Source organism: Drosophila obscura, unplaced genomic scaffold, assembly GCF_018151105.1.
Source record: "Drosophila obscura isolate BZ-5 IFL unplaced genomic scaffold, ASM1815110v1 contig_186, whole genome shotgun sequence".
NCBI lineage: Eukaryota > Metazoa > Arthropoda > Insecta > Diptera > Drosophilidae > Drosophila > Drosophila obscura.
The window spans coordinates 5,148,558-5,176,441 of NW_024542774.1; the positions used below are offsets into that span (position 1 = coordinate 5,148,558).

The 27,884-nt window shown below is 46.5% G+C and overlaps 4 protein-coding genes across 12 annotated transcripts in view; all 4 read right to left on the bottom strand.

Annotated features, from left to right (window-relative positions):
- LOC111079417 (odorant receptor 56a) overlaps positions 1-27,884 on the bottom strand; it is a 78,645-nt gene that overhangs the window by 2,121 nt on the left and 48,640 nt on the right. For 6 of the 9 annotated variants that reach the window (XM_041592772.1, XM_041592774.1, XM_041592769.1 and 3 more), the window contains 3 exons: positions 5,893-5,955; positions 4,955-5,816; positions 4,602-4,876 (listed from right to left, as the gene is read on the bottom strand). Coding sequence is in view for 1 of the 9 variants with exons in the window: in XM_041592774.1 (XP_041448708.1) it covers positions 4,602-4,718 (117 nt within the window). In the remaining 8 variants the exon portion in view is untranslated. Of the gene's footprint in view, positions 256-4,601; positions 4,877-4,954; positions 5,817-5,892; positions 5,956-6,796; positions 6,998-12,957; positions 13,037-27,884 lie in introns of those variants that run through there. The other 3 variants (XM_041592767.1, XM_041592768.1, XM_041592773.1) reach the window with 3 other exon arrangements.
- On the bottom strand, positions 7,228-8,436 carry LOC111079418. Its single transcript, XM_022374602.2, has one exon. It carries the CDS (start codon positions 8,232-8,234, stop codon positions 7,755-7,757), a length of 480 nt encoding a protein of 159 aa, XP_022230294.2. The 5' UTR covers positions 8,235-8,436; the 3' UTR covers positions 7,228-7,754.
- On the bottom strand, positions 8,567-9,232 carry LOC111079419 (general odorant-binding protein 56h-like). The gene is made up of 2 exons (XM_022374603.2): positions 9,124-9,232; positions 8,567-9,062 (listed from the first exon to the last, which is right to left on the bottom strand). Exons 1-2 carry the CDS (start codon positions 9,178-9,180, stop codon positions 8,715-8,717), a joined length of 405 nt encoding a protein of 134 aa, XP_022230295.2. The 5' UTR covers positions 9,181-9,232; the 3' UTR covers positions 8,567-8,714.
- LOC111079420 (general odorant-binding protein 56h-like) lies at positions 10,561-11,225 on the bottom strand. The gene is made up of 2 exons (XM_022374604.2): positions 11,114-11,225; positions 10,561-11,052 (listed from the first exon to the last, which is right to left on the bottom strand). Exons 1-2 carry the CDS (start codon positions 11,168-11,170, stop codon positions 10,705-10,707), a joined length of 405 nt encoding a protein of 134 aa, XP_022230296.2. The 5' UTR covers positions 11,171-11,225; the 3' UTR covers positions 10,561-10,704.

Consider the following 27,884-nt stretch of genomic DNA (forward strand, 5'->3'; position numbering starts at 1 on the left):
CTGATTACGAGCTCAGTTCGTTGGAACAATATTTGTATGGCCAAGTTGCCAAGGTTGCCAGGACTCTGTCAAGCGAATTATCAGTCCAAAGTCGAAGAACTAGAATCTAGCTACGGTTCAGTGGCACCATTACAGGAGTTAAGTTTAGTACTCATTCACCATGGCTGATGCATGGCTGTATCCAACGGATATTGTATCTGTGAGGTTCTCTCGCACGCTCGATTGCCGTCTATTTTACAATTTGCATTTAATATCCTAGTGTGAATAATTTACAAATGCAATAAACGTAAATGCGTTGAAGGAAACGCACTCAGACATGGCTGGCTGGCTGGCTCTGTTACCAATCCCAGTCCCAGTCCCAGTCCAGGTCCAGCCACCCAATCGGATCCCACATCAGAAAATGCTTCAGACGCTCTCTGCGCCAAATGCTTCGAGTGCCTCCGGCAAAGAGCGAAGGGTACGGGTACGCATATTTGTATGGTTCATGTTTTGCAACTGTCTGTTCGGTTCAGTTCAGTTTCTGTCTGTTTGTGCTCGTATTTGTGTTTGCAAATGTGTAAATGCATTCGCATTCCCATTTGTGCCCTCTCTGTTGCTCCGCATCCTCATCCTCATCTGTCTATCTGTTGGCGTGGCGTGAAATTCGCTATGGGCAATAAGCCTGCAAGGATATTGAAAGTCACTCGTTTCTGGTATTTACTTATGCATTTGTTTCATGCTTGCCACACACTCGTACGACACAGTACAAGTGCGTTGGCAAGAGTCGCCTGGCACGCTACATTTGCAGTTTGCAGTTTACAGTGCTTCCCCCAGGACTTCACAGTAATCGGATATTAGCTCGCTTTACTTATTGTTATGGCATCTTTATTGGTAGTCGAAATTGCATGCGCTGCGCCGCCTGTAGTATTCAGTTTTAAGAGGGATGCGGGATACTCATTCCACTCATGAGTTTGTGCACTGCTTACTGCAATTGTCTGCCTTACTTCAGCGGAATTACCAATCGAAAAATACCAATAGAAAACATTATTTTTAATTTATATTTCTCCAACATAAGCATGAGCCGAAGGAGGAACCAAAAAGTGGAAATCCTTCGCTCAAATCTCATCACAATATTATCCTGCAAACTAACAGCTATGTATGTCTGGCTGTGGGTCTCGTTACAGCAATGAAATATCGCTACACTTAACCTTAAATCAAGTGTTTCAAAAGTTCATCAACTTAAAGGCGGCTGTGGAAGAGAGAGAGAGCGGGTGGACGGGACCTTGGGTGTCTTGGGTGTTGGGCGCCAACCAGCCACTAAATTGTTTACACGCAATTTCATGAAAACAATAAATCATGCTGTAGAACCGGCACAACAAAGGCGGCGACACTGTCTGCGTCCGCCACCGTCTCCGACTTGACGTCAAGTTGACATTTGGTGAAAATCAAATCAAAAGCATTTTTCCGCACAGCGGAAGTGGCGCAAGTAGCAGTCGTGCTCGGGCTCGGGCTCTGGCTCAAGTTAAACTTGGCCAACATACATTTACAACTAGGGTAGCATCTAGAGCATACATATATACAACATATAAAGCGTGTACATACTCCTTATAGTACATAGTACATATATGTATGTATGGGTGTACATATGGGGTGCTTGAACGTGTCGGTGGCAATAAGCTTGACGGCCAAAGTCATCAATCGTGCGGCTCGGAAAGCGGCCACTAAAGCACGAGAGCCAGCGCCAGCGCCAGCTCCAGCGTCAGAACTTTATTTAATTTATAAGTATAACATTTAATATTAATTATACGCCATGTAAGCCCATTGCGCATAGCGCTGAAAAGCCAAGCCCTTAAATATGTATGTACGAGTATGAATGGCATTCCCAAGAATGAATGGGAGTGGGGAGTGGGCAGGGGATGGGGCGTGTATGTGTGGTTATACGGCTTTACATTTCACTCATTAACTATGCATGTTTGTTGGCTCACCAATGGCCACAATGGTCAACAGCAACGAATCCAGAACAGAAACGAAAGAGGACCAGATTGCCGTTTCACCCATTTTCCGCGTATTCTCTACCAATGCGCAAGAACAAAAAATTCGTATACTCTACTCTCTCTTTACTGTGTCTGCGATAAGCAGGCCACTGCTTACACTGCAAGAATGACTGTACAATTATCCGATAAATTTTGTATTTTGGTTTAAAAGATTTTAAAGATTTAACTCTGAGCGCTGCACATAATCTTAAGAAGTCCTCCAGCCCCACTCTCGGTGTAGAGAAGAAACTCGAGGCGACCAAGAAATACTCCACACGGCTTGAATTGTGGTTCATTCTACAGAAGGGAGAATCAGCACAGCGAGCTTTTATTTGCATTAAGAAATTATAATTATGGCAGCTACCCTACCCTCACACCCTTCTCTCTCTCTCTCTCTCTCGCTCTCCCTCCCTCTCTGTGAGCATATTTTTTTCCGCTTTTGGGGTTACTTTTGCCCTTTGCCGTGGCGGCTGCCCGGGTGCTGCGTGGGGTGCACACTTTTTTAATTGAAAAGTGCAAAATAATGTTAAAGAAAAGTAAAAAGTAGTCGTGGCGCAAAGTGTTCACCAAGTATCCCTATCCCTATCACGTTCCCTTTCCCATTACCTTTCCCTTTCCCGCTTCGAATCGCATTCTATTTACCATTCCTAGTCCCGGGAGGCATGGCAACCTCTGTTTGTTTGTAGCGAATATTCCCAGTTCTGTGTGGACCAGAGATGAATGCAGTTTTCCACTCCAGGTTCTTTTCTTCCTGGTTATTCCAGTGCGCCAAAGGGTTCACAGCAGAGTCGGGCTGGACTGGGCTGGACTGGCAGGCAGGGGATGGGTTGCGTGTCCTGCTTGAAGGGCTGTGTGGCATAAATTGTGGCTAGAACGGAGTATAAAGGCAACAACTGGTTTTTGCCCAGCAGCTGGATTACTTGAGGTTAAGGGAACCGCTTGGCGGATGGCAGGGCCACGTGACTTGAAGTTTCCTGCTTAAGGGCGAGTTGTTCGTAAGGCCTCTTCCGGAATCCTATAATTTTCTACCAAGGCAGAGCTAGTTTCTAATTTTAAATATTTATTTTATTTCACATCTTGACGTTATTGTCAGCATGGAATGCGGAATAAAATGTTACTGGTTTTTGCAATCTTTAAATAACTTTCCGAATCAACACCCTGGGCGGAGCTTCTGTAACAAGCGTTAAGTGGCCAAAGGCCAGCTTGGCATTTATCGATAATTGAGTCAAGTACTGCGATTGGCGGTGCGGCAGCTAGCTACGAAGCTCCTCAACTCAAATGCCGACATCTGGTCGACTCTGGGCACAACTTGGCCAAGCCTCTCTCATCTAGCATCTTCCTGGGCAGCTGAAGAACGAGACTGCAGACGGCCGGCAAAGTCAGTATGAAGCATGTAATTCTCCAAGTAATTCCCCATTGATGGCGCAAATTCGCCTCGCTCCAAGCCAAAGTCAGGCCCAGCAGGGAAGACGTTAGGGGCGACTGCACTGCAACTCCAGCTTCAGCTCCAGTCAACTGTGAAATGGGCTGCAGCGCAGCACCCGATGAAGGTCGGAGCGAAATTGCATCTCCGCTCATCTTAGTTGGCGCCCCGAGGAGCTAATTGTGTGCCCAATTGATGCCGATCGTGGCGCAAACGAGGTGGGCCTAAACTCTGGAGCTGGGAAGATGGGGAATTGGAGCTTGGTTAGCGCGTGTGTGGCGCCGGTCTCTTAGTGGCTTTGCTTCGAAAATTGGCCTACAAACTTGTCTCCATTTATCTCACTCAATGTCAAAAGCATCTCGGAGATCCAGTGGATGTGGATGGGTCGGAGGCGGAGGCGCCACATACTTGGGCGCGTGTCTGGGGCATCAAAAAGTTTTTCGAGTCTGCCATAAAATGCGTGTCGAGAACACAAAATGACACTTAAGAGGTATGGCCAGGGTCTGGTTTTTTTTTGGGTTTGAGGCAGGGCCGTGACAATATTGAATATGCCAAGGCAAACACTCGGCACTCACACACTCAATCAGGTATCATTTAGGAGGCAACCATCAATCTTGGCTTCATCTCATCGTCCCCGCATCGACTATTTCAGCAGTGACAAGCACCCATTCCCCGTGCCCCGTAGGCAAATGTATTTGGCCATGTTTGCCATTGTTTGGCCCCCACCCCCAACCCCCCACACACACACAATAACAATCGATGTCATCGACAGGCTCCCTGCCTGGAACAGTCCAAGGGAATGCCACTCTCGTGCTGCATACTTTCGGGCTGCCTTATGGAAACAACCTCATGCCAGTTACAACAATGTTAGCGTCGATGATGGGGGAACAGGTAGGGGGATGTTGGCTCTAAGAAAAATGAAAGTGTTCCTCTAGACTAAATCAACAGGATATGTTGTTTGGCATGCCCATCAATCTGTCGTTTGCATCTACGAATCTCTGGCAAAAATACAAAGAACCACCTCGGAGGGCGGCGACCATATCAAATATGATGATTTTCATGAGCTAGCTAAAGGAAAAGTGCAGAGAAGAAAGCATTTCCGATTCCATAGAGAGTATTCCAACCATACATACATACATACATACATATGTGTAGAAAATCCTTACCTTAAAATCCTTATTTATCCAAATCAAGTTGTAGAACTTGTTCTTCATCCCTGTTCTATCATCCAAGCCGTTTAGCTGCATTTTTGATCGGGTGCAATGGCTTTTGGCTGTGGACATTTAGCATGGGTCACGTGCAGAACTTCCAGCAATTTGTGGCTGCTTTGAGAGCTCAACATAACATCATAATCATCCACATGCATCCCTTTGAGGTTGCTGGGCATTGCCATTGTCGGGGGCTCTCTCTCTTTTGGCTCATCCTTTCGCTTTGGCACGCGCTTTTGTGCGAAAATATGCAATTGAAATGTTAAATAAATAAAGGCGTAAATACTTGAAGGAAGGAGGAAGAGCCTTACCCTTCTTCTACAGCCAGAAGTGAGCGCATTCAAATGCTGTTGGAGTTCACAGATACAGATACAGATGGAGAAGTAAGAGCACAGAAGGGGAGTAGAACAGCCCGTTATGCATTCCATAACTCCACTCGTATTGTCCCCGTCCCCGTACCCGGCAGACGTTGACGTTGAAATGAATGAATGAAAATATGCAAGCAACGTGATTCCGTGGCAGCTCCATATCCCACCCCCCACAAACTGCGCCACCCACTATAGCTGCCATTCCGACCCTGACTGTGGCGCCATATTGTTTGTGCGCCATTCGGGAACGTAACCGTTAGCATTGCCACCATCGTCATCGTCATTGCCATCAGCGTCCGTTACCTTCTTCGCTGTTGCCTGTTACCTGTTACCTGCTCTGGGACCGTACCAACAGCAACAGCAATGGCAATGGCAACAGCAACAATCGCCTGCTGGTATTTTCTGTCGAGTTCAGCATAAATTCATTCATTTCCACTTGAATTTACAATTATGCGAAACTGTTGTTGAATGGGTTTTGACTTCGTTTGCGTGGAGTTGGGCTTGCTGTTGGGTTGACGCTGATGCTGATGCTGATCGGGGATTGGATTGAGTTGGGTTGGGTTGTGTTGGGTGGCGTTTCCTTATAGTCGCTGCCATGGTTGGGGGTTTGGTTTGGGTTTGGGTTTGGCTTTGGTTTTGCCTTATACACATTTCCTGTTTTTGCCATTGGCAGCAACGCATGGGCATCAGTTTACTTGGCTTTTGGTTTTCATAAACTGCGGTTTGTTTGGAGCAGGTGCAGCCAACAGCAGGGAAAATCTTGTTGCCAGGCTCCGTGCTTGACAGCGATTGTGCTTGCCAAAAGCTATGGAAATGTAATTAAGTTTATGACTTTGGGTGTGAATATGGAAAACTATAATGTGCTAAATGCATATACATACATAGGGGGAAAACTGTGCTGGGTGGTGCAGTTCCATGGATGGCAGTCAGAGCAGTCGAGACATCTGAAAATGGAAAAAAAAAAACAAAAACGAATTTCAGTTCAATCTCACAATAATAGTTTCTACATCTGCCCCATTCAGATGGGTTTTCAACGGTTCTCGAGAGCTCTTTTCCCTGTCAAAAGTAACTTTCAGCCAGAAGTGTGCGGGCCCTGCCGAAGCCACCAACTTTGGTGCACTTGGGCTGGCAACCAGTGCAATTCAATGTCATATCCTTGAAAACGGAATGCCTCGAGGCCATAAAAAAGCGGCAGAGTAAAGTTCTGTTATTGAAAGTTCATCGATGAATGCGGAACAGGAAAAAGATTCTGCCGGAAAACTTCGTTTCTGCAGTTGGTAGCCAGCCGACTGTCCTGCCTTGCTGGCTTCTAGACGCCAGGCGGCTGGCGGCTGGCGGCTGCTTACAGCCCCTTACACTCCCCTTTGCTTTTTCTACATTTCAGCTCCTTTTGTGCAGCAGCCCGACTTGACCTCCGGCCAGATGGGGAAAGAGGACAGGGGAATGGCTGTCTACTAATTTCCTTGGCCAGGCCTGCCCTGACTGTCTGTCCAGACGTCGACAGTAGCATACCCTGGAGCCGGTAGGACCCCCGCGTGCTTAGCCAACATTTGTATGTGGCCAATGCGTTGGGGTCGTTGTTTGCATTTTTATTTGTATTTCATTTTCAATTGACTGGCAGAACGGCGCATAGAACGAAACGAAGAGCCGGTACTGGCCCACCGGTGGGCAGGGCTCCTGGGCAACCCTATCCCGGACTGGCCTATCCTACCTGGGGCCACCTGGCGGAAAGTTCAGTTTGCTTTTTGTGTACGGGCATTTCAGCCATTCATCAGAGTTATTTACTTTTTAACGAGTTGATTTCATTCAATTTGTTTGCCCAGGTTTCAGTGGCTATTACCGGAGATGCCAAAAGGACGAAGTGGCCAGGAAATGGACTCGGAGTCGCAGTTGGAGTTGGAGTTGGAGTCGGCGTCGTGGTACTCCCATAGCAACTTAAAGTCTGCTCTTACTTCAAATTATCGGATGGTCTGATATGGGGTCGTCTCTTCCACGAGTTTCGCAATTTTGGGGGTTCTGTTTTTCTTTGCCCTTTTCTTGTTTGGCTCGTACTCCGTCAACTTTTTACGGCGGGCTGCGCCTTTGGCGTTTCTCGGTTTCAATAAATATTTTCACAATGAAGAAATTAAAAATTCCTCGAAATAACAATATGGACATACATATAACATGCCCCCAAAAATGCCGTCTATTTATAGGAAAACTTGGCTTGTCTTCGATAACAAAAACAACAATGGTGCAGGAACATCAGCAGCATCTGGGGGAGCTGAGGCAGGGCCCGGAGCTGGACCTTTAGCTGGAGCTGGGGAAAAGCAAAGAGTGTCGTCCCGACCCCGACAATTCGATTGAAATTGTTGCCCGCGGCTGTGATTTTATGAGTGCTCTTTCACTGCCCTTTTCCAAGGCGCTGCGAAGTAATTAAATTGCTGGCATTTTGCAGATATTTGCTGGAATATTTTGCAAAAAAAGCGACCACAGATTCTGGGAAAGCGTAATGGGAGAAAATAGTATTACACAAATCGGAGATGCCTATACATACATATATCATCGAATAGTTCATTCGGGAATGTCAGAATGACGGCTTTTTTATACACAAAAAAAATATTTAAAATTATTTAAAAATTCCACATTATTCATAGGCTCGACATTTTCATTTAGTCTAATGCGATTTCAAGCATAAATTTAAATCTGCTACGACCCAGCAGTTCCTCAATGACAGCTCTGTTGCTTACTGTAATTTATGCTTTTATATATTAGTCACATTGACTGACTCGCTTGAGTTCACATCGTCGTCCGAAAGAACCGATCTGGTGTAAGCAGAATACCAGCATTGAAAGGCCTGGTAGGCGTTGTCGCAGGGATCTGAGTTTCGGTTCTTAGTACATTTATCCACAGCCTCATTGAGATTATCCTTGACGGGGCTGTCCGCGTGAAACAAGTTCAAATGATCCTTTTCCACTATATTTCCCGTCGAATCGATTATTCCGTTTGCCATGAAAAAGCACTTGGCGGCACACTTGATCGATTGTCTGGTCTTTGGCAGACTCGGCCTATCTAGGCGAAACAGGTCATTTAGATCCATGTCCGCCACCCCGTTCTCAGTCATGCAGATTTGAATAACCCTCTCGAGTGCAGTTTTAGTATAATTCGCTCGCCTGTCCCATATCAGCCCGGGTATAGAGAGGCGGCCAAGTAACATAGCCATGAACATCGCAGTGGTTCTCATTCTGGCTGGTTCTTCAGTTCTGAAGTAATATCTCGGTCAGCCGTCCATCCGATTTTATAGCAAGCGCTGCACTTCACGTGACCATCAGAGTCAAGCTATTGGTTCCACATTATTCGACGCCAATCGATGCACCGATCACTCGCAAAGGTCAAATTTCCATGATCCATCCGACTTACGCATATTCCTAAAATTGCTTTCGATTGCTTTTCGTAAAAGTTGCTGAATAATTATTCACATCTTCAAACGAGTAAAAGTAGGATTTTCTCTTTTCTTTTTTATTCCTCGTTTTAGTAAATATTTTGTTAACTATTGACTATATATAAGTAATATAAAATGTTCATTGATTATATGCAATCGCAGTAGACTGCCAAAGTATAGGCAAAATAAATTTAAACTCTACGATATTGTCTGATTTCTGTTTGAATACCTGAATATCCGCCATTTCTTTCGATTCTTCCAGGTCGTGTCCGGGATCGTGACCTACTGGAATGAATGGCCATGGGTCTGGACGCAGTAGACCATCTGGAAAGCGGTGTCGCAGGCATTGGCGCCCTTCAAGCCTCCACAGACCTCCAGGGCCTTTTTAATCGCATCTATTTGGGGATGGTCGGCGTATTGCTTCTTGATCTTGTCTTTCAGCAGTTTTCCACTGCCGTCCATGTATCCACTTGCCACCATGACGCACTGGGCGGTACACTTCAGGCTGTCCTTAGCGTCTGCAGGCTTCACCTTGCCTGACTTAAGGTCCGCAAGGTCCTGCTCAGTCACCCCCAAATCGGTCACGCATTTTTTCACCATTTTTTCAGCAGTCTCCACATCAGTCGCTCTCTGAAGTAGAAGAATCTCAGTCGGAACATCAACATCCACTTTTGGCCACAGTTCCACTCACCACAAAGGTCGCTGTTAGGCAGCCGAGCAGCAGAGTCAACGCCAGCGTAGTCCTCATTCTGGTTGGTTCTTTACTTTGCTATTGTCTACGGCTCCGGCCGAGCAGCCCATATTTATAGGTAGATTTTTATTGTCAGCTCGCGTGACTCTCCGAATTTGTCATTGGCCGGAGTTAATACAGAGGTCTGATTCTCGGGATCAGTCTAATTATCTATTTTACACACCGTGTGCAAATTGCATAGCTGGGATTTCTTTTGACTCCTCTTCGTTGTAGCTGTTGAATAAATCTTTTATAATTTCTCGAGGAATCTATGTAGCTTGAATATTGCGTTACATAAATCTGCATTAAAAATAATTTTATGGATTTTAATTTTAGAAAAAACTAAACAAATGCTAATAATATGTACATACATGTATACATTGCTACCAAAAACTGCTACCAAAATGATTCATTTGCTTAGTTAAATTTGGAATGCATTCAGTTGAACGGCCGTTAAAAGCCACACAAAATTAATTTAGCTCTTCAATTGCATTTGTGATGAAAATATCTTGATTAATTTGATCGCTCACACTGGTGCATATTTTAATTGGGAAAAGTTAGCTGGGCGTCTAGGTGGACAGATTACATAGTTCAAATATTTAGTAATTGCATTTCGATGAGGTTGTGTGGAATATTCCCATTAATAGCTTGAAGATCAGCATTAATATTATTATTTTCATAATATATTATAATGTGTTACAATGGGGTGCACACACTTTAATTTAGTCTAATTCCATCTCAAATCCTAACTGAAATCCTTAATTCTCCAGCGAGCCAATGGGATAATAAGGCGCTAGGCAGTGAAAAGTCTGATAGGCGTTGTCGCAGGGATCTGAATATCGGTCCTTAACACATTCATCCACAGCCTTATCAAGTTCATTCTTTTTCGGATGTCTGCGTGAAATTCCTTGAGAACAGCTTTGTCGACCATATTGCCCTTCGAATTGCTGAATCCGTTTGCTTTGTAAAAGCACAGGGCGGTACACTTGACCGATTCCGATACATTTGACGGATTCTCCCTATCTAGGTCAACCAGGCCATAGATATTGTCATCTGCGCGTCGTTCTCAGTCAGGCAATTTTGAAGAACGCTTAGGAATGTATTGTCATTGAATATATTAAATTTCCTTGCAAACCCGCGCACAGTTGGGCTGCCAATCAGCAGAATCAATGCCAGCGTAATCCACATTCTGCTTGGGTTTTCAGTTCTGCAATAATACCTTGGTGAACCTTCCATCCGATTTTATAGCAAGCGCTGCACTTCACGTGACCATCAGAGTCAAGCTATTGGTTCCACATTATCCGACGCGAATCGATGCATCGATCACTCGCCATGGTCATTTTGATTGCTTCCAGTAAAAGTTACTAAATAATTATTCACATCTTCAAACGAGTAAAATTAGTTTTTCTTTGTTCTTTATTATTCCTCGTCTTAGCAAATATTTTGTTAAAAAATGACTATACATATGTGATCTTGATTCCGACTGACGACTGACTGCTACGATTCTCATTTAACGACTGTTTCGATGTTTCGATTCGTGTCTTACTGGAATGAATGGCCATGGGTCTGGACGCAGTAGACGATCTGGAAGGCGGTGTCGCAGGCATTGGCGCCCTTCAAGCCTCCACAGACCTCCAGGGCATTTTTAATCGCATCTATTTGGGGATGGTCGGCGTATTGCTTCTTGATCTTGTCTTTCAGCAGTTTTCCACTGCCGTCCATGTATCCACTTGCCACCATCACGCACTGGGCGGTACACTTCAGGCTGTCCTTAGCGTCTGCAGGCTTCACCTTGCCTGACTTAAGGTCCGCAAGGTCCTGCTCAGTCACCCCCAAATCGGTCACGCATTTTTTCACCATTTTTTCAGCAGTCTCCACATCAGTCGCTCTCTGAAGTAGAAGAATCTCAGTCGCCACATCAACATCCACTTTTGGCCACAGTTCCACTCACCACAAAGGTCGCTGTTAGGCAGCCGAGCAGCAGAGTCAACGCCAGCGTAGTCCTCATTCTGGTTGGTTCTTTACTTTGCTATTGTCTACCGCTCCGGCCGAGCAGCCCATATTTATAGGTAGATTTTTATTGTCAGCTCGCGTGACTCTCCGAATTTGTCATTGGCCGGAACTAATACAAAGGTCTGATTCTCGGGATCAGTCTAATTATCTATTTTACACACCGTGTGCAAATTGCATAGCTGGGAGTTCTGTTGACTCCTCTTCGTTTTAGCTCTTGAATAATTATTGAAAAATATTGCTTTACATAAATCTGCATTACTAATACTTTTATGGATTTGAATTTAAGACAAAAACACAAATTGCTCGTGTGTACACATGTTTATAATTGTGCATGCTAATATTTGAGGCTCAATCTGTATTTTCATGAGAAGAAAAGAGCTACCAAATACATTTCCTACCAATCAATAATATTTTTTAGAGCATTTGATTTTTGGTCTGGCCCGAGCTGCTAATTAATGGAGTTATCAGCTAAAAAATTATTCATTTGCTTAGTTAAATTTCAAATACATTCACATTTGAGCGGCCGTTAAAAGCCACACAAAATTAATTTAGCTCTTCAATTGCATTTGTGATGAAAATATCTTGATTAATTTGTTCGCTAACACTGGTGCATATTTTAATTGGGAAAAAGGTCGACTACGACTGTTAGTCTAGGCGGACAGATTACTTCATTCGAATATTTAGTAATTGCATTTTGATGACATTGTGTGGAATGTGTATTTTTTTTCCATTAACGGCATTATTATTATTATTATTATTTGTATATTATATTTATTTATGTTATGATGGTGCGCAGTCATTTTCATTTAGTCTAATGCGATTTCAAACCCTAATTGAAATCCTTTTAGAGTAATTACGAAATTTTTAATGGCCCGCAACAGTGCAGCAGCAGCAGCAGCAGCAGTGGGGCTGAGGTCGAATTAGTGGAATGAGCTCTGATTCGCAGCCTTGGGTTTGGCTCGGCTTGCCGTTAATTAGAAGAACAAACTAATTTAGTAAATTACTATTTAGTGGCCCATTTCATGGCTGGCCACAGCTCCTGCCGCACACACAAAGGTCATTTTCGGGGGCTTTGAAGCTGTGTGCTTTGAAATGCGCCAAAGACATCTATACAAACGGCATCCTTTCTGTGCGTTTCTCTTTGTGTGTATTACGGGGGTATTTTGATGTATCAGGGCTTGTGCGGTATGTATGTGTGTGTGTATGTGTGTGTGTGTGTGTGCAATTGCTGTCGAAACATCAAAGAAATGCGAGTCTTCCAGTTGACTTCATCAGTAGATTGTGTGAAGTATGCCAGAAATGTGCTGCCAAAGCCCGGACCGAACCTTTGCCTCCTTTCCAGCGAATAGTTGGCAGTGCCAGACCCATTCCCAGTCCCTCTTCCAGTCCCAGTCTTTAAGTTGCGCTTTAAACTCGGGCGGAATTGTATGTCCAAAAAGCCCTGGGCACGTGCTGCCACCCTGGGCGCGGACTCCGCTCTGGCGATACAATCACCGATACAATCCAAAGTGCAGAGTAAGAAAATATTGGCCAGGCTTTTAAACACATACATTTTACATGCACTTCGGTCTAATTGACGCGTGGCCCTTTGTAATACTCGAAGGCAGCGAAATTTGAGATCGAAAGATGGCCAACAAGCTGACAGGCAGTACAACCAAGGGAGCAAGCCATACAATTAGTTTAACACCCCACGGCATTATCATCCAATCAAATAGGGCTGGGGCTGCGAGTTTCAACTTACTTCCAGATATACAGATACAACAGATATACATATGTACATACCTGACTGTGACTACTGTAGATGCAGAATGTGGGACACTTGAAGACGAGAATAAAGGTAGCCAGAAAACGTTATTCGTGCCTGAAATAGTCTGGAATTAAATTCTTCATAAAAACATTAAATTTCAAAGCTTAAATTAACCATTTTAGATGACACATTGATACTCGTTTTTCCAGCTTTCAGGGTTTCTCTCGCCCAACTGCAATGATAATTCAACACTGAAAGTGATGTGAAGAAATTGAAGCGAATGAACTCTACTCTTTTGCAGCTGGGAAGTACACATCATCACTCCTCTTGTAGCACTTGCCACTTCCCTTGCCCAAGCAAATTGTCGCAATTGAGGATCCACAACTCACCTCAGCAAATGACTTTCCACACGCTGAACTTCTCTGAACTGTGGCACGAATTCTGGCACATAGTACGAGGGGCGCACCAGAGGATAAATATAAAATGCAGCCAGGCATAAGAAGCCACCACAGAACATTGACATCCAGCTGAAGCTGGAGTTGCCAATGCTGCCTCCACCCGATTTATCTTTCTGTTGAAAATGGCAAACTAGACCAGGCTCGTAATATGGCCTCCGGCTTAGCTCTCATGTGTTGCAGGAGCTGGCTATTGTCTGACTACGGCTTTACAACTCATAAACAGCAGACGCACCCACTTCCCGCTTCCCACTTGCCAATGGTCGAGGCTGTGTCCCGCCTCCTTCTGGTAATAACAGTTTAAGCCTCGGGCTGCGCCCGAAAATTGTCCACATCTCTGGCTGTTTAATTTTTTTTTTTTTTTTGTTTGTTTCGTGCTCCCCTCTCTATGATTCCCCTGCTCTTTTTTATGTTTTCGTTTCCTTCTTGATAACAAGCATTTTTACATGTGCTAAAAAAATCCAGAACTGGAGGCGGCACAAGTCAAAGTCGGAGCAGATGAAAATGGAGCTAAGGCTCGTGGCCCGGGGCTCATCCCCCTTCGGGCTCTTCCAATTTTGGGCCTGGCTGCATGTGCGTTTATGACTCCATAATGGGAGCCGGGGCATCGAGGGGAAAAGCTGACTTCGGGGAGGCATCAGCCGCATTACCAGACCTCCCCAGGCCCTCAAGCAGATGCAGTGTGCATTGCGGCGGGGGTTGCTGTTACTCCTGGTCCTGGTCCTGCTCCTGGTCCAGGTCTAGCTCCTGTTGCTGTTATGGATGGATTTGCGTAGGCGTTGCGTTAACATGCGACTAAGTCCTTTTATATCCCAGAGCATTCGCTTTGGCTTTAGCTTCAGTTTCAGCCTCAGCCTCAGCATCCGCTCCCGGCTGGGCTTTGGCCCCGGCTACATATCTCTGGCCTCAGACTATCATCAATTGCTGTCCCCATGGTGTAGTTAGGGCCAACCCTGGCCGGGCTTATATAGGCCAGCAGCAGAATTTAATGCCGACCTCTGGGAGCTATTGTGGCCACCACTCCCAGCTCCATCTCCAGCTCCACCTCCAGCCTCAGCATAGCATCTTTTCATGCAAGTTTTATGCTCATGTGTATGTGTATGTGGCCCCCTGTTTTATAAACAATTTTAAATTGCTGGATCCGAAATGAGGCGAGGCAGGGCAGCGGTGGAGGCTCTTTTGTAGGCAAATTGTTTTATATGTATGCGTGTGTGTGTGTGTGTGGCGGTTCCTCTCTCTGCAGTTTATTGGCATGACCGTGGGGGGAGATTGGCTGGGTACGCATAACTTTGCATAATCTCCGGGCCAAACGAAACTGTAACTTTGTGGCGCCATAACGCGCCACATTAACTTGCAGCTCTGATATTGGGCATAAATCTCAGCAGGAATAAATAAGACCCAGGTTGATGGCCAAAGAATTAGAAATAAGCGCAAAATAATAAACCATCTTGCCAGAAAAATCTCAAAAATAAAATATAAATAGCCGAAAAGGAAAACACCAGCTATAAACAAAGAGCCAAAGAGGCAAACAGTCGTCGTCGTCGTGGCGGTAGTCGTGGCGATACGGCAATGCGCCATGTGGCAATGTGGCACACATGCTGCAACCGCTCACACTCTCAGAACACGGCCAAGCCACCTATCCACCTATCCACCCATCCACCTATCCACACCCAGGGCCAAATCCGTGTTCTACCTTTGGAAGCACTCTGCAGACCGCATGATTTCATCTTTCGCTTTCGTGCAGACAACTTACGCGAGGAATCCACAGGCGCGGCCCGGCCCTGTCCCAATACACTGCACGAACTTTTGCGGCACACTAAATGGCGAAGCACTGGATAAAAGGCCCCTCGAACTGATGTACCCCTTGGAAGAGAATTATTTGCGATAGTTCATATCTGAAGGTATCTTCCCATCCATTTGTCCCCTTTGTCCCCTTTCTTTTCATTTAAGAATAATTACATGGCGAGCATAGAGCATCCCCTGTTCGAGAATGCTTCATTTGGCCATGTCATATCCATTTTTTCATTAAATTCGCCTAAGCAAAATGCCAGCCCTGGCCCCCGAGCATGGGAGAGATGATTTATGGAGCAGACTTCATAAAGTTCATAAATGTCGCGGCAAGCAGGCGGCTGCCACCGAGAGCTGTGTACGTGTGTGTGCCTGTGTGTGCCACAGACACAACAGCAGTGGCAACAACAAGAACAGAAGGAGTAACCACACACACACACACACACCCATGCAGTTGACACTTTCACCTAGCCACCAAACGGGGAGGAAGAACTATGTGGGATGGGGCACATTTTTGCGCATTTAATTAACTAAAATGCTATAAATATGATTTTAAATTAATTTACTTGCGTGAGTTATTAATTTACAAAGTGCATGGTTTGCACTCGCCATGGAAGGGGATAATGAACAGGCGCTGCAGAGCACGGGTTGGCCATGGGTGGCCAGAGTCTGGCAGAGTGCCATATTCGGGGGAAATACTCCACATGGCATGAACTTATTGATGTGCTACATCTCAATCCATTCTGATGCGGTTCTGTGGTCTTCCCTGGGTATTTGCCTGCTGCTCTTATCCACCCAACCCACATTCAGTACAATCCCAGCGTTGTGGCAGTGTCCCAATCAGAAACTAATTTCTTTTTGACCCGAAACATTTTGGCACCTTACACAAGAGGGCTGCCCCAAGCCCAGGCCAGTCCAGACCAGGTCCGATCCGAACGGTTTAGACCAAACCCGGCTCAGCCGAAAGCGATTGCGGAAGTCTGCCAACCGCATGAATCGAGCATTTTGGGGGGCATTAAATCTGGTCTGGTCCCATCTCGTGGCGCAGTCAAATTTCCGCCGTCGAGATGCAAATACCCGTGCATACCCAGCCGCACAGCCGGAGGTGCAGGCTAGAGGTGCAGCCAGAGCCGCACACTGAAGGGCGGCACATACGAAGTCACAGTCGGAGCAATTGCAATCTCAAATTTCAATCAAAAAACCGCCGGATGGCGGATCTCGCATACCCACGAGTAAATGCCATTGCAGGTGACGTTGCCGTTGCCTGGCTTGGATGCGACGACCTCAAAGCTGCGACTGAAATGAAAGTCAATATTAAGGTTGATACATTGCAGAGCGGAACGGAACCGAATGGAATACAGATCGGCGGGGAGTGGGACCTACGAGGACGAAAAGCCTGGCGAAAAGTCGATGAGATGGCGGTGGATTTCCTCAAACAGATTGCTGAGGGATGCCTCAACTGCTGCGGAACATTTTATTACCCAATCATAAGTGGCAGCTTCAGTGGCGGCTTCCTTGTCAGGCTTACTGTTTCGCTCGTGTACCCTCATTTGTCACGAATTGATCGCCCCAGTCTTAGCCCAACTTTATTTGCCTGATTGACGGCCGCGGCCCCATAAAGAGGAGCTCATTAGAGGAGGAGGCGTGCGATCCGCTGATGATGATTAAAACCTAATTATACCGAGCAGAAAGAAGGAATTTTCAATGTGTTTTGAATATTTATGAATTCGTTAGGGAACAAAATCTTTGCCCAGCCACACCCACGAAAATAAAAAGTTTGCGAAAACAAAAATATATAAAAAGAAAAGAAAAAACGGGAAATATGGGGAAAAAAAAGGAAAATATTGTCAGGCAAATCTTGTTGTTTGGCGAAAGTAAAAAAGAAGCGAAAAAGGCACCAGAAAAATATCACGTAATATAAAAACCACTTTGATGAATACGCCGTATGCATATAAAGCAGCTTTCAGCGCCAAGAGCCGCCTGTCTGTCAGTTGCCGCCTGACAAAGGCGCGCGAAAGTGTCGCGGCCGTGGGTGTGACACGGGCGGGAACCGTAGACCCGCAGACGCCTTTGTGCAGAAGGACAAGACGACTACGGCGACGAGAGGGTAATGAATAGCAAGGTAGCTTGGAATACTGTGGCACTTGTTGTACTTGTTGCCTTCTCACTTACCACCACTGGGCGCATAGTCGTACATTTCGCGGCTTATAGGGCGTATGCGTAACGTCATAGATTGGCTTAATGCAGGAAAGAGCTGAGCTGTGCTGTGCACACAAGGAATAGTTGCATGAGGAGCGGAGCAGATAAGAGTCACGTAAATAGCTATACATAATTATATACCAGAGGAGCGTGAAAGGGAATCGTGAAGCTAACCCTGCAGTAATCTATAATCTGCTGCTTCAGATTAACCCTTGTAATTGGATAATTGGATACCTTCCAAATGATTTTAGCTCAGACATCAAATATAAATAATCAACTACCATCTTCTGTTCTATTTTTAGGGCAATATACCAAAAATATCTATAATCAAATTGCTTCCAAATTGGTTTTACTTTGGCACACTCGCCTATCCAATGAGAGCGAATGGACTCTGGGGTCTGGATTCCGTTCCCCGTGGTATAGTTTGGTGTGATATCCATATCTGTTGCGGGAGCGCAGCCTCATCAAAAATGCGAAAGCAATCAGCTCAGGAATCACCTCCACTCACGTGCCACGCAGCCAAGCCCCCAAAGGCAACACACACTACTTAAAAATTCCACCTGCTCATAAATTGGCGTTGCCGCACCACCCCCCAAAAGTATGCAATGGGGAAAGGGACCTGTGCCTGGTGTCGGTGTCGGTGCCGGTGCCGGGGTCGGGGCTTCCCCTTCGCCATTTTTGGTTTCAGAAATATGGCAAACAATTATGCGCTCGAGTTTTATTACAAATGCCCGGCAGTTATGCAAGCGGCGCCTGGGCACTGCAATGGGGCGACATTGCAGGCGATAATAACCACGTACCGTACCGCATGCAACCTTCTCGCCTGCCCACTCCTCCCACGCCGCCCAAGTGACACTCCCCCCCCGCTTGAAGAAGAAAGTGACGGGGAACGGAAGTACAGGAAATTTGTACCCTTTTCTTGGTGCCTGGCGGCATTATCTTGGAATACGGGTAAGCCAGCTATGCATATCGGGTGGAACGGGAGGCGGCTCCTGTTACGTCTTGGCCTGGGTGGACATATGACTACATCCGACTCCGCCTTTGGGGTGCTGTCTGCTCCCTTGCATATGGAATGGGTGGTGGGGCATATTTCAGTATGATACGACAGCTTGACAACATTAAATTTGCATTGCTCTTGCCAGAGTTTGTTTATGGAAAAAGAAAAGTACAGGCGGTGTCAGGAGGGGCACAGCACATGCCATATGGCCACGCAACCAATACTCCCCCAAAACATACGTACATATGTATATGCATGTACATATGTATATTTTATATATTATGTACCAATGCAATTTGATGTCTGGCCCTCGGAACCCAAGCCCCCGTGGATCTGTCTACAATTAAAGTGATTGAAAAATATTTTCCAAGCCATTTTGTGCGCAAAAGGAAAGGCAAACGAGTACATGTATTCCTCTGTTAACACCCTGGGATGGGTATACTCTACAGGCAGAGCAAATCAGCGACATTATATATAGAGAATTTCGCAATGTGAAACTTATGCCGTATAAATAAATCTTTTTCTTGGGCAATGCACAGGGTAACCGAAAGCCGTGACTAGTCCGTGACTGTCCCTTATATTATGAATTTTCCAGCGTCGAAATTGACTTGAAAAGTGCAGCCACGCAAAGGGAACGAACCAACCCGATTGGGGCTGGGGCTGGGTCTGGGCAATTGGTCGAAGTGGATTGGAATGGGACTGACTGACTTCCATTGGGGTATTGGGATTGAGTACTGAGAAGTTGTTGCATGCATTCAAGCGCAAAGTTGCAGATACAAAATTGGTTAGCGAGTAGTAAGAAGTGATTGGCGGCGGTCCCGGGCCCCCTGTGTACCCCTGTGTACCAGTGGCAGTGCGGCCTTTATGCCATAAATGCCAATTATGTTAAAATGTTGCAGGCAGAGGCGCGGAAAGAAAAACGAGAGTTGAGTCGCGACAATGCCGCCTGCTTACTGACAGCTAATAATGCGGCAGTGCTTGCCAGAGTCCGTGGGCAATGTGCTGCGTATGTTCTGGCCTGGCCTGGCCTGGCCGGATTCACCAGGCTTGAGGCTTGAGCTCTCCCTGTCCGCAATTGCATTGTCAACGCGTTCGCCTGATGTACGGCGCTTCCTGTGTCAGTTCCGGCCGTGCACGCGACAACTTTCCTTTGCTTTCCCCCAATCACAATTCCCATTCCCAGTCCCATTCCCATTCCCAGTCCACTCCCACTATCCATTTCCCGCTGCCGTCACTAAAAGGCAGGGCGCAAAAAGTTCGCGTCACACTCGAGTGCATCCAAGTCGCCCAGGCCCATGACAATAACTCAAATAGCAGTCGGACGGGGTTGGATTCACGGCTGCTCGCAGGACCTGGAGCTGGTCCTGGTCCTGGACGGCGGACTCTATCGCTTAGCAAATGACTGTGATTTCCAATTTCCAATTTTTTTCTGCAGCATTTGAGCCGAGCCGAGCCGAGAGTGAGTTGCGTGATTAATGTTGTGGATGCTCTGTGGTAGGAGCAATTAGAGCACTGACAAGCCCTCAAAAGCCCTCTCTAAAACCACTTCTTCTTTCCGCTCCGGCCAGCAAGGAAATGATAACAGCTGTGCCGACAGGCCATGGTGTGTCATTGAAAGTAAATGGTATGTAAAATATGATCACATGCTCCATAACATCAAGTTTATGAGTGCCTGGCGGCTGGGGAAATTGAAAAGATTATCATCTGAGGGCTATTCGCTAATGGAGATGGGAAACAGAATTCAGAAAATGCCAACTCCGTGGCAGAACGTAGATCCACAGGTTATTTTTGGCTTCTTATGTTGGAAGAGTTCTAGAACAGCATTGGCTGAGAAATTCTAAATGCCAAGAGACGCCAGGCAGCCCGGACTGCAACCCAGCCATCTGGCCAACACTTTGAGAAAATTAAATTGCGCCAATGTTCAGCCTGCATAGAGGTTACGACAAAAATGACAACCATAACGAGAGATACAGGAACAGCAAAAAAAAAACAAGAAAAAAACAAAAAACCATTGAAAAGCCAGAACCCAAAAATGCAAAAGCCATTTGAGAGAACAACAGGAACAGCAACAAGAGTCGCATTATTCCCTTGGTGGGTTTTTGGTGTGTGTATTTTTTAATCAAAAGCCGCAAATTGCCGCAACGCAAAAAAATGACAATCAACCACCCCGGGATGGCCGACGTCACCGTCCGCCCCAGAGCCAAAACCAGAAACGGGAACAGTATCTGGAGCGGGAGCAGGAACTAAAGCCAGACCCACGCCCGGGCCTGGGCCCAGCAGCGGAACCCAGACAAAGTGGCAGCGACGGGACTCCCGAGTCCCAGACGGAACAGACGCTGCTGTCCAATACATTTAACGCCTGGCCCAACTATGGAAATGGAAGTGGAAATGGGAAAAAGGAAAGGAGAGCTCAAAAAAGTAAAGAGAGAAAAGCGTTGGAAATGGCTCTGACATGTTGCCTTTGACATGCATTTGACATTTGACAGATCGTGCATAGTGTGGACCAGAGAGAAAGGGAGACGACGGGGAGGGGCGGGGCGGGGCAGGGCAGGGCAGGGTGGCGTGGAGGGTATTTCAAATGAAATGACTAAATTATGTGCAAAGTGGTGGAAAGTGGAAAACGGGCGAAAAAGTGAAATTAAAAATGCGTTTGCCAGGTAAAAGGAAAATTCGTGCAGCCACTCGAGCGTCTATATTTAACTGTCATATTTGACAACTGAAGGCAACGAAGGCGAATAGCAAGGAGAATAAGCACAAGGCTACGAGGGGGGAGGAGATTGCCATGAGGGGTGGGCGGTGTGTCTGCTTCTTATCAGCAGCCCAATGACGAGTGGCACTTGTGGCGTCTTGGCTTTGGGTAACCCTTTCCGAAACGATTTGATTGACATGCCGCAGCAACCGCCAAAGCCATCATCATCATTTTCAGAATCCTTGGCTTTCACAGCACTCTCATCAGCTCTCGCACATCATCCGATATCCAGCATCCCTCCCAGACATATCCTTCAGGCCGTACGTACTTGAGTTGCATATTTGCTCATTAATAGCGATAAGCGCGTTAAAGTTACAGTTAATGCGTGCCACAGAGATCCCTAACCGACGGACAGTGGGGCAAGTAATATACATATATTTATTATAGCTATACAGAAAAACAGAAAAGTAAAACTGCATAATTTCCTGATGGGTGCAACCAGGAACATTTCTAACAAAAAACCTCACAAGAGTGACATAAAACCGAAGCAAAATCCATGAAAACTGGAACTGCCTTTTCTATCAGATCTAACCACGGTGACTCGTGAAGGGCCCAACCAACCCCCCGTCTCAACCCTTTGTCGGCTGGCAATTCATTAAATTGAAATATTTTGCAGATCGATCATTGTGGCTGGACCGGAGTCGAGGTCCTTTGCTATCATCCCCACACCCCATTGGCAGGGTCCATCCAGACAAATATGCAGGCCTTTTAGGCAACAATTATTGGATGTGGCTTGGCAGCTTACCCCCTTCCGCAGGGCTACGCTCCCCGCATGTCTATTAATCTCTTTTATTGTTGTTCAAACGAGCCCAGATCGGATCGAATGGGAACGAACGGAGCGCAGCACTTGTGCAAATAGGAAAGACGACTCCAGTTTTGGGCATGTGCAAAGTCAGTGCACAAATATAATGAGAGGCACAGTGTGGGGTGTGGGGTGTGGGGGAAAAGCTAGAAGGGGGAACAGGCCCAGTTTCCAGGCACAGCTCTCAGCTCTCAAAGATGCCGCGCGTGTGGCGTGGACACGCGTGCAGCGGCTTACAAAAGGGGGTGGCACTGCGGTGATGGGGTTGCAGCGAGTGGAGTTGGGAATGGGGGAATGGGGGATGGGGTATGGGATTGTCGGCCATGCACATCTTTGTTGATTGCACTCCCCGCTGCCGTTACGCTGCCCACTCACCTTTTTTGTCGCAGGCAGCAGGCAGGCTACAGGCAGGGGGTCCTGTCTCGGCCATGTCCTTTACCACGTGCGTGGAATCTACGTGCCGCCGTATTGATGTGGGTTATTGTTATAGCTCTCTCGCACAAATTGGTATGAATTCTGCGAAAATGCAGCCGGCAACGGAGAACGGGGAACGGAGAACGGGGAACAGGTTGCATCCATCGGCTATTCCTGCTGGGCCCATCAGGGGTTGATGAATATGCACACGGAATGCATCAAAGGGAAGGGTAAGGGAGACGACGCAAAGATGCATCGAGTACTTGTAGTGTGCACCAGAAAGGGATGCGATTCGCTCGTACCTTCGTCCCTTCAATGCTCCTGGACTCCTGCCCTCCCTTTGACGACTCATGTCTTGGACAAACACGGGTCTATAAACGTGCTGCTCAATATATGGTGTAATGAGTGTTCCACGACTCTCCAAATCAGTCTGGGCGTTCCAGATTCCAACCTGGAGCTGCCATCGGCTTCAATCATTAATAATGCTTACATACATGAGCCGGGCCTGATTCTGTTTTCCATATTATTAACCCACCCAACCAGATGCGGAGATTCTGTAATTTATTCGGATGTAGCACATGGCGAGGAGCCTAGAGCCTGGCTAGAATTACACCAGAGCAGAGTTTTCAGCGTTTTCTCACAGACTGCGCTGACATTTGTTGGCCTCACAAGGAACCTGGGCGAAATGGGCTACGCCCTAATTTCAGTATTTTTTAACGGCACTCGCTTCGAAGTGATTTCAAGTGATTTAGTGCAATTAGTATAATTAACACAGCGCGTAAGACGAGACTAAGTCGACATTTGACAGTGACAATGAAAACGAGAACGAACCCGAGACACAGAACGAGAACGAGGATGAAATGTGCGACACATGTCCCATGGCTGGGGCGGTTTCCAAAGGATGCTTAAGCCGACATGTGTTGCCGCCTTAAGTAGCAAATGATTCCCCGGAAAGTAACTGAGAAATTGTCGAGCAAATGGCATCTTCCTTGCGTTTCCCACAGAGCATCCTGCTGAGAACACCAGAACGCCAGCCCAAGACAGCCAAAGACTGCTCCTCAAGAAGATCTTCAAAAGTGGGACGCATGCCTAAGTAAGGGATTAGGGCACTCTGGCTGGTACTCGGAAAATTAATTTCATTTTTAAAATTCTCTCTATGGCAACACAAAACTCTGCACTGCCACAAACTGGATTCCTACCTACGCCATCGAGAGGAGAGTACAGAACACATGGGTCATGAACTTTGGATTTAGCAATCAGTATTCAGAGTTTAGACTTCAGCACTTGCATGCCATGCCATGGCATGGCATGGCAGTTTCCTGTGCGGCACAAAAGTCAACACTTTAGTGCAATTCTGAGCAATTAACATTGACAGTAAATATGGAATCTGGGCAAAAATGCCTACGAGGCAGGGGATAGAGCGACTGCTGCCAGCGAGTCAAAGTTACCTGACATATCCTGCAGAAGAGTCGGACTCATTTGCATGGAGGTCGAGCCATCCACAGTGCAGAGGAAGCCGGATGCAGAGACCTAGTGCAGGGATTCGCAGAGAAGGGGGACATATCCGACTGCAGGTTTAGTTTGTGGCTACGGGGCAGATGGAAGTTTACTGGGAGTCAGAGCTTCAGCTTTCTGTGCGTGCTGTGTTTGACTGGACTCAGAATGGAACTGGGAAATTTAAGTGGACTGCTCTGGCCAGGGACAGGGACAGGGACCGAGACGGGGAGATACTCGTCGTAGTCAAGAGCAGGAGCTGCCGCGTGCGTGCTCGTCAATGACAACTGGAAATTAGTTTAATAGTCCAACTGGAAGCCAGAGCCGAAGGTAAACACACAGTGGGACAGGGCATTTGTTGATTTATGTATATATAACTATAGTTATGTCATTATTTTTTGGAGCACTCGAAGCGAGTGGCAGAGAACCAATAAACGTGATACGTGCAACTGTTCAATTGAGCTAATCACACGCTCCCCGTGTGCCCCATAATCAAGGAAACAGTCACACTCGCAGGCCACACACTGCTCTCGACTGTCTGTCAACTATCCCATGACACAGAGCTATCAAGAGTGACTCGAATCCTTTGGTCAATTGGGCCAGAGAGGAATAATCATCAGTGTTGGATCCAAGTAAATACGAGGGAGAGTGCAGTTCCCATGGCTGGAATCAGAGAGTATCATAAATCGAATTAAGCTCAACTAACTATCCGCAGCTGTCAAATAAGTTCAATTTCAGTTTCTGTTTGCCCAACTTTCAATCTTTTAAACCACAAGCGCATACACCACACTCGCCCTGGCAAGCTCAACCCTTGCCAAAATCCCATTTGAAAATCCAATTTGATAAATAGGAACCAATAAATTTAATAATGGCAGAGTGAGAATCCCAGCCAAAAGCCCTAACCAAATATTTCCGCATTTGCACAAATTTAGAGCACAAATTAGCAATATGCGCGAATTTATGAAATATGCGAAAATCGTGACAACAATAACAGAACCAGAACCAGAACCCACATACACACACCCGAATCGGGGGAGAAGGGCAACGCAACGCAACGCTACACTAACATTAACCCCTGCAACATTTGCTGCTGCAACTGCCCGACAAAACACCCTTCTTCTCATCAAACACAAAAAAAAAAAAAAGGAAGAAATCCTGACAAAGGAAAAACTGAAACAGCTGAGTAACTAAAAATGAAGCCAATAAAAACTGGGCTCGGTCCGAGCTGGCGGGAGTCAATGCCAAACAAAACTGGGGGTGGGGGTCGGGTAGTGGTGGTTTCAGGGGGTGGCTGAACGGGCGGCGTCATAAGTGCATCAAATGTTTTTCCATTCCGTACAAAAGCGAAGCGAAAAGTTTAATTTTCTCCGAGGCCATAGGCGAGTGTGTGGGATGGGTGTGGGGTGTGGGCGCCGGGTAACCAAATCCGTTTAGATCGAAAACAGCGTCGAATAAAAAAGTAAAATATGTAATAAATGTAACAAATGACGCACACGGTGGGTCGTCGCCCAAAATGAATGGCTCGGTGGGTTGGTGGGTTGGTGGGTGGGTCGGTTGGATGCTGTGGAAGCTCAGCTCTGGTTGCCCTGGCGAGGGCGTTTGCCATTTCAGATTAATGCCCGGCGGCGTCATGTGAGAACCAGATCACCGTCCCGCGTATACGCACTTATTTGACTAATGTCTTTAATAAAAAATTACACAAATTGCACAGGAAAGTGAAAAATTGGCAGTTGCTGCGATCGGAGAAGGGTAATGTCCGGGCCTGTAATACTTGCGGCTTACAGAAATTTACAATTTCGTTGGGCGGGGATGGGGGTGGGGAAACAACCCCCAGGGGTAATTTCCTTTGCCTGTGCACTTTTTAATATTTACTAATATTGACAATACTTAAAAATTTGGAAGAACAGAGCTCGGGCTGCTTCTCTGGGGTGGAATTTGAACCAATGGGCCATGGTAACCAGAAACTTTCGACATATTTATAGTTGACAATGGCGGGGCGGAGGCAGCAGGCAGCGCGGGGAGCAGCAGAACACAGCAGAGAAATAAAATAAAAACCCAACCTTGACTGACAATTGTAAAGTGGTGGAACGGGCCGACTCCTGGCGGCGGTGTGGTGTGGCGTGGTGCGGTGTGGTGGTGGTGGGTTGCGATGGGATTTACACAATATTTTCAAGTGCTCGGAAAGCGACCGCCGCCCATGAGTCCCTTGGTGACTTATTAAGGGTTGCATTTAGCGGGCTTTGTGTCGTTTTATATGCAAATTGGATTAAAAATGAAACGCATTTCACAGTCGCATATCTGTGTCTCTATAAAGAGTGTTCTTCCGTGGGTTATTTCTATTTTGGGGCACGCGGCTACTAAATTAGCCGCCGTCTTATTGGCATAATGCCATAAATAACAATTCCGATTGCTCGCCTGCTGGCCATTTATTAACTGGGGAAACGGAAATGCCTTTGATGTCAACGATTTTCGTGGAGGCGCGCTGCGCATTTGCCTGATGGCAGGCGGTAAGCCTATCAAGCGATTAAGCTCTGCCGATGCTGGTCCTGGTCTCTGATTTGATTAGACGCTATGTCTTTGGTTGCTAAGCCCTTGTCATGCAATTAAGTATGGAAAACATACCGAACACAGGGATGGGCGTAATTTTTTGTGACATTTTCTCAAGGGTGCATTCTAGGAATTTTGTTTCCACTTTCTACACTCTCCAGCATACGACAGTTATCGCATTGGAATGTAGAAATAACAAACCCCTTCCGAGGGTCACTGTTGTCAGTGCTTAACCCCAAAGCATGATTTATGCATGCAGGCAGGACAGCGTCAGCGTCAGCGATTTCCCGGAATTCAGAATCGATCTATGACATTCAATCCAAGTAAATGACAGACCAACGACAGGCATGCAAGGACAACGGGGCCGTGACAGGACCGGCAGTCGAGTCGATTGGAGTCCTTTGGCTGCAGCTTGCGTTTCCTGTGCCGCCACACCCGCCCAACCGATTCCAGCCATGTGTCCTGCTGCCTGGCTCATTTGCCTGCCGCCTGTCACAACAGAATGTTAATGTGCGCGGCCCATTAATGGTTTTTCGAAATTATCCTTTCTCCCCGCATTGTTTTCCGGGTAGATTTATGCCTCCTCTCCATTATTATCATTGAGGTTTTGGCTTGACTGGATTGGAAGGGGGTGGGGCGGTGCCCTTGCCCGACTGTCACCTGGCAAAAGAAATGCACAAATTTGTGGGCAGCGCCCCAGAACAATGCTAATCTATGGATCGGGACTCGAATGGGAATCTTCGGCTGTGGCAACTCGACTCGAGCAGGCGATTTGTCAAAAGGGCGAATCACGCAGTCGGTTCTCGGTTTCGGTTTCGGTTCCGAATTGTAATTCTATACCCTTGACACTGTATCTACCCCTAACCCCAGCGCGATCTGTCGGATAGCGCGTGTTCTCAACAGTTTGTTGCAGATTTTGTGCATTTATCAGGCATGTGGTTGGTGGGTCGCGCTCACCCAACTCCCTGTCTGGGAACGGGGGGAAAAAAAAAGAAGAACTGGAACGCGTGCCGGGGCATGTGGTTTGGGTTTTAGTATTAAATTGTTTTGCGGTGGCTCTGTTAATCAGACAATCGTACAATACATTTTATTGGAGTGGCTCGGCGTATGGTATGACCTCTCCTGGGGATGCTTGGCCCCTCGTAAAGGGCGTTTTCCTATTTACTCAGCCTCTTTGCTTATGTATAATTCAAATGAAATATCTGCACCAATTGCTGGCATTAATCAGAACAAACTATGGATATGAGGCCTCAGACTTGGGAGGTAAGCCAAACTCCATTTTCCAGCTTAGTTTCCTGTCCATTTGCCTCATCATTCCATTCCACTTTGGGGAAGATCAGAATTTCCCTTACCTAAAACTGCAAATGGCTCTACATTTATTCTCAACCTCTGCCTCTACTTCTACTTCAGGGGGGGCGATTGATCACTTTTTTTTTCTGTGTGTCCTTCTGGCCACTCATAAAAAGCAAACAGCACAACTCCCTCAGACAGCCTGTTGGGGCTATGATAAATTTGGA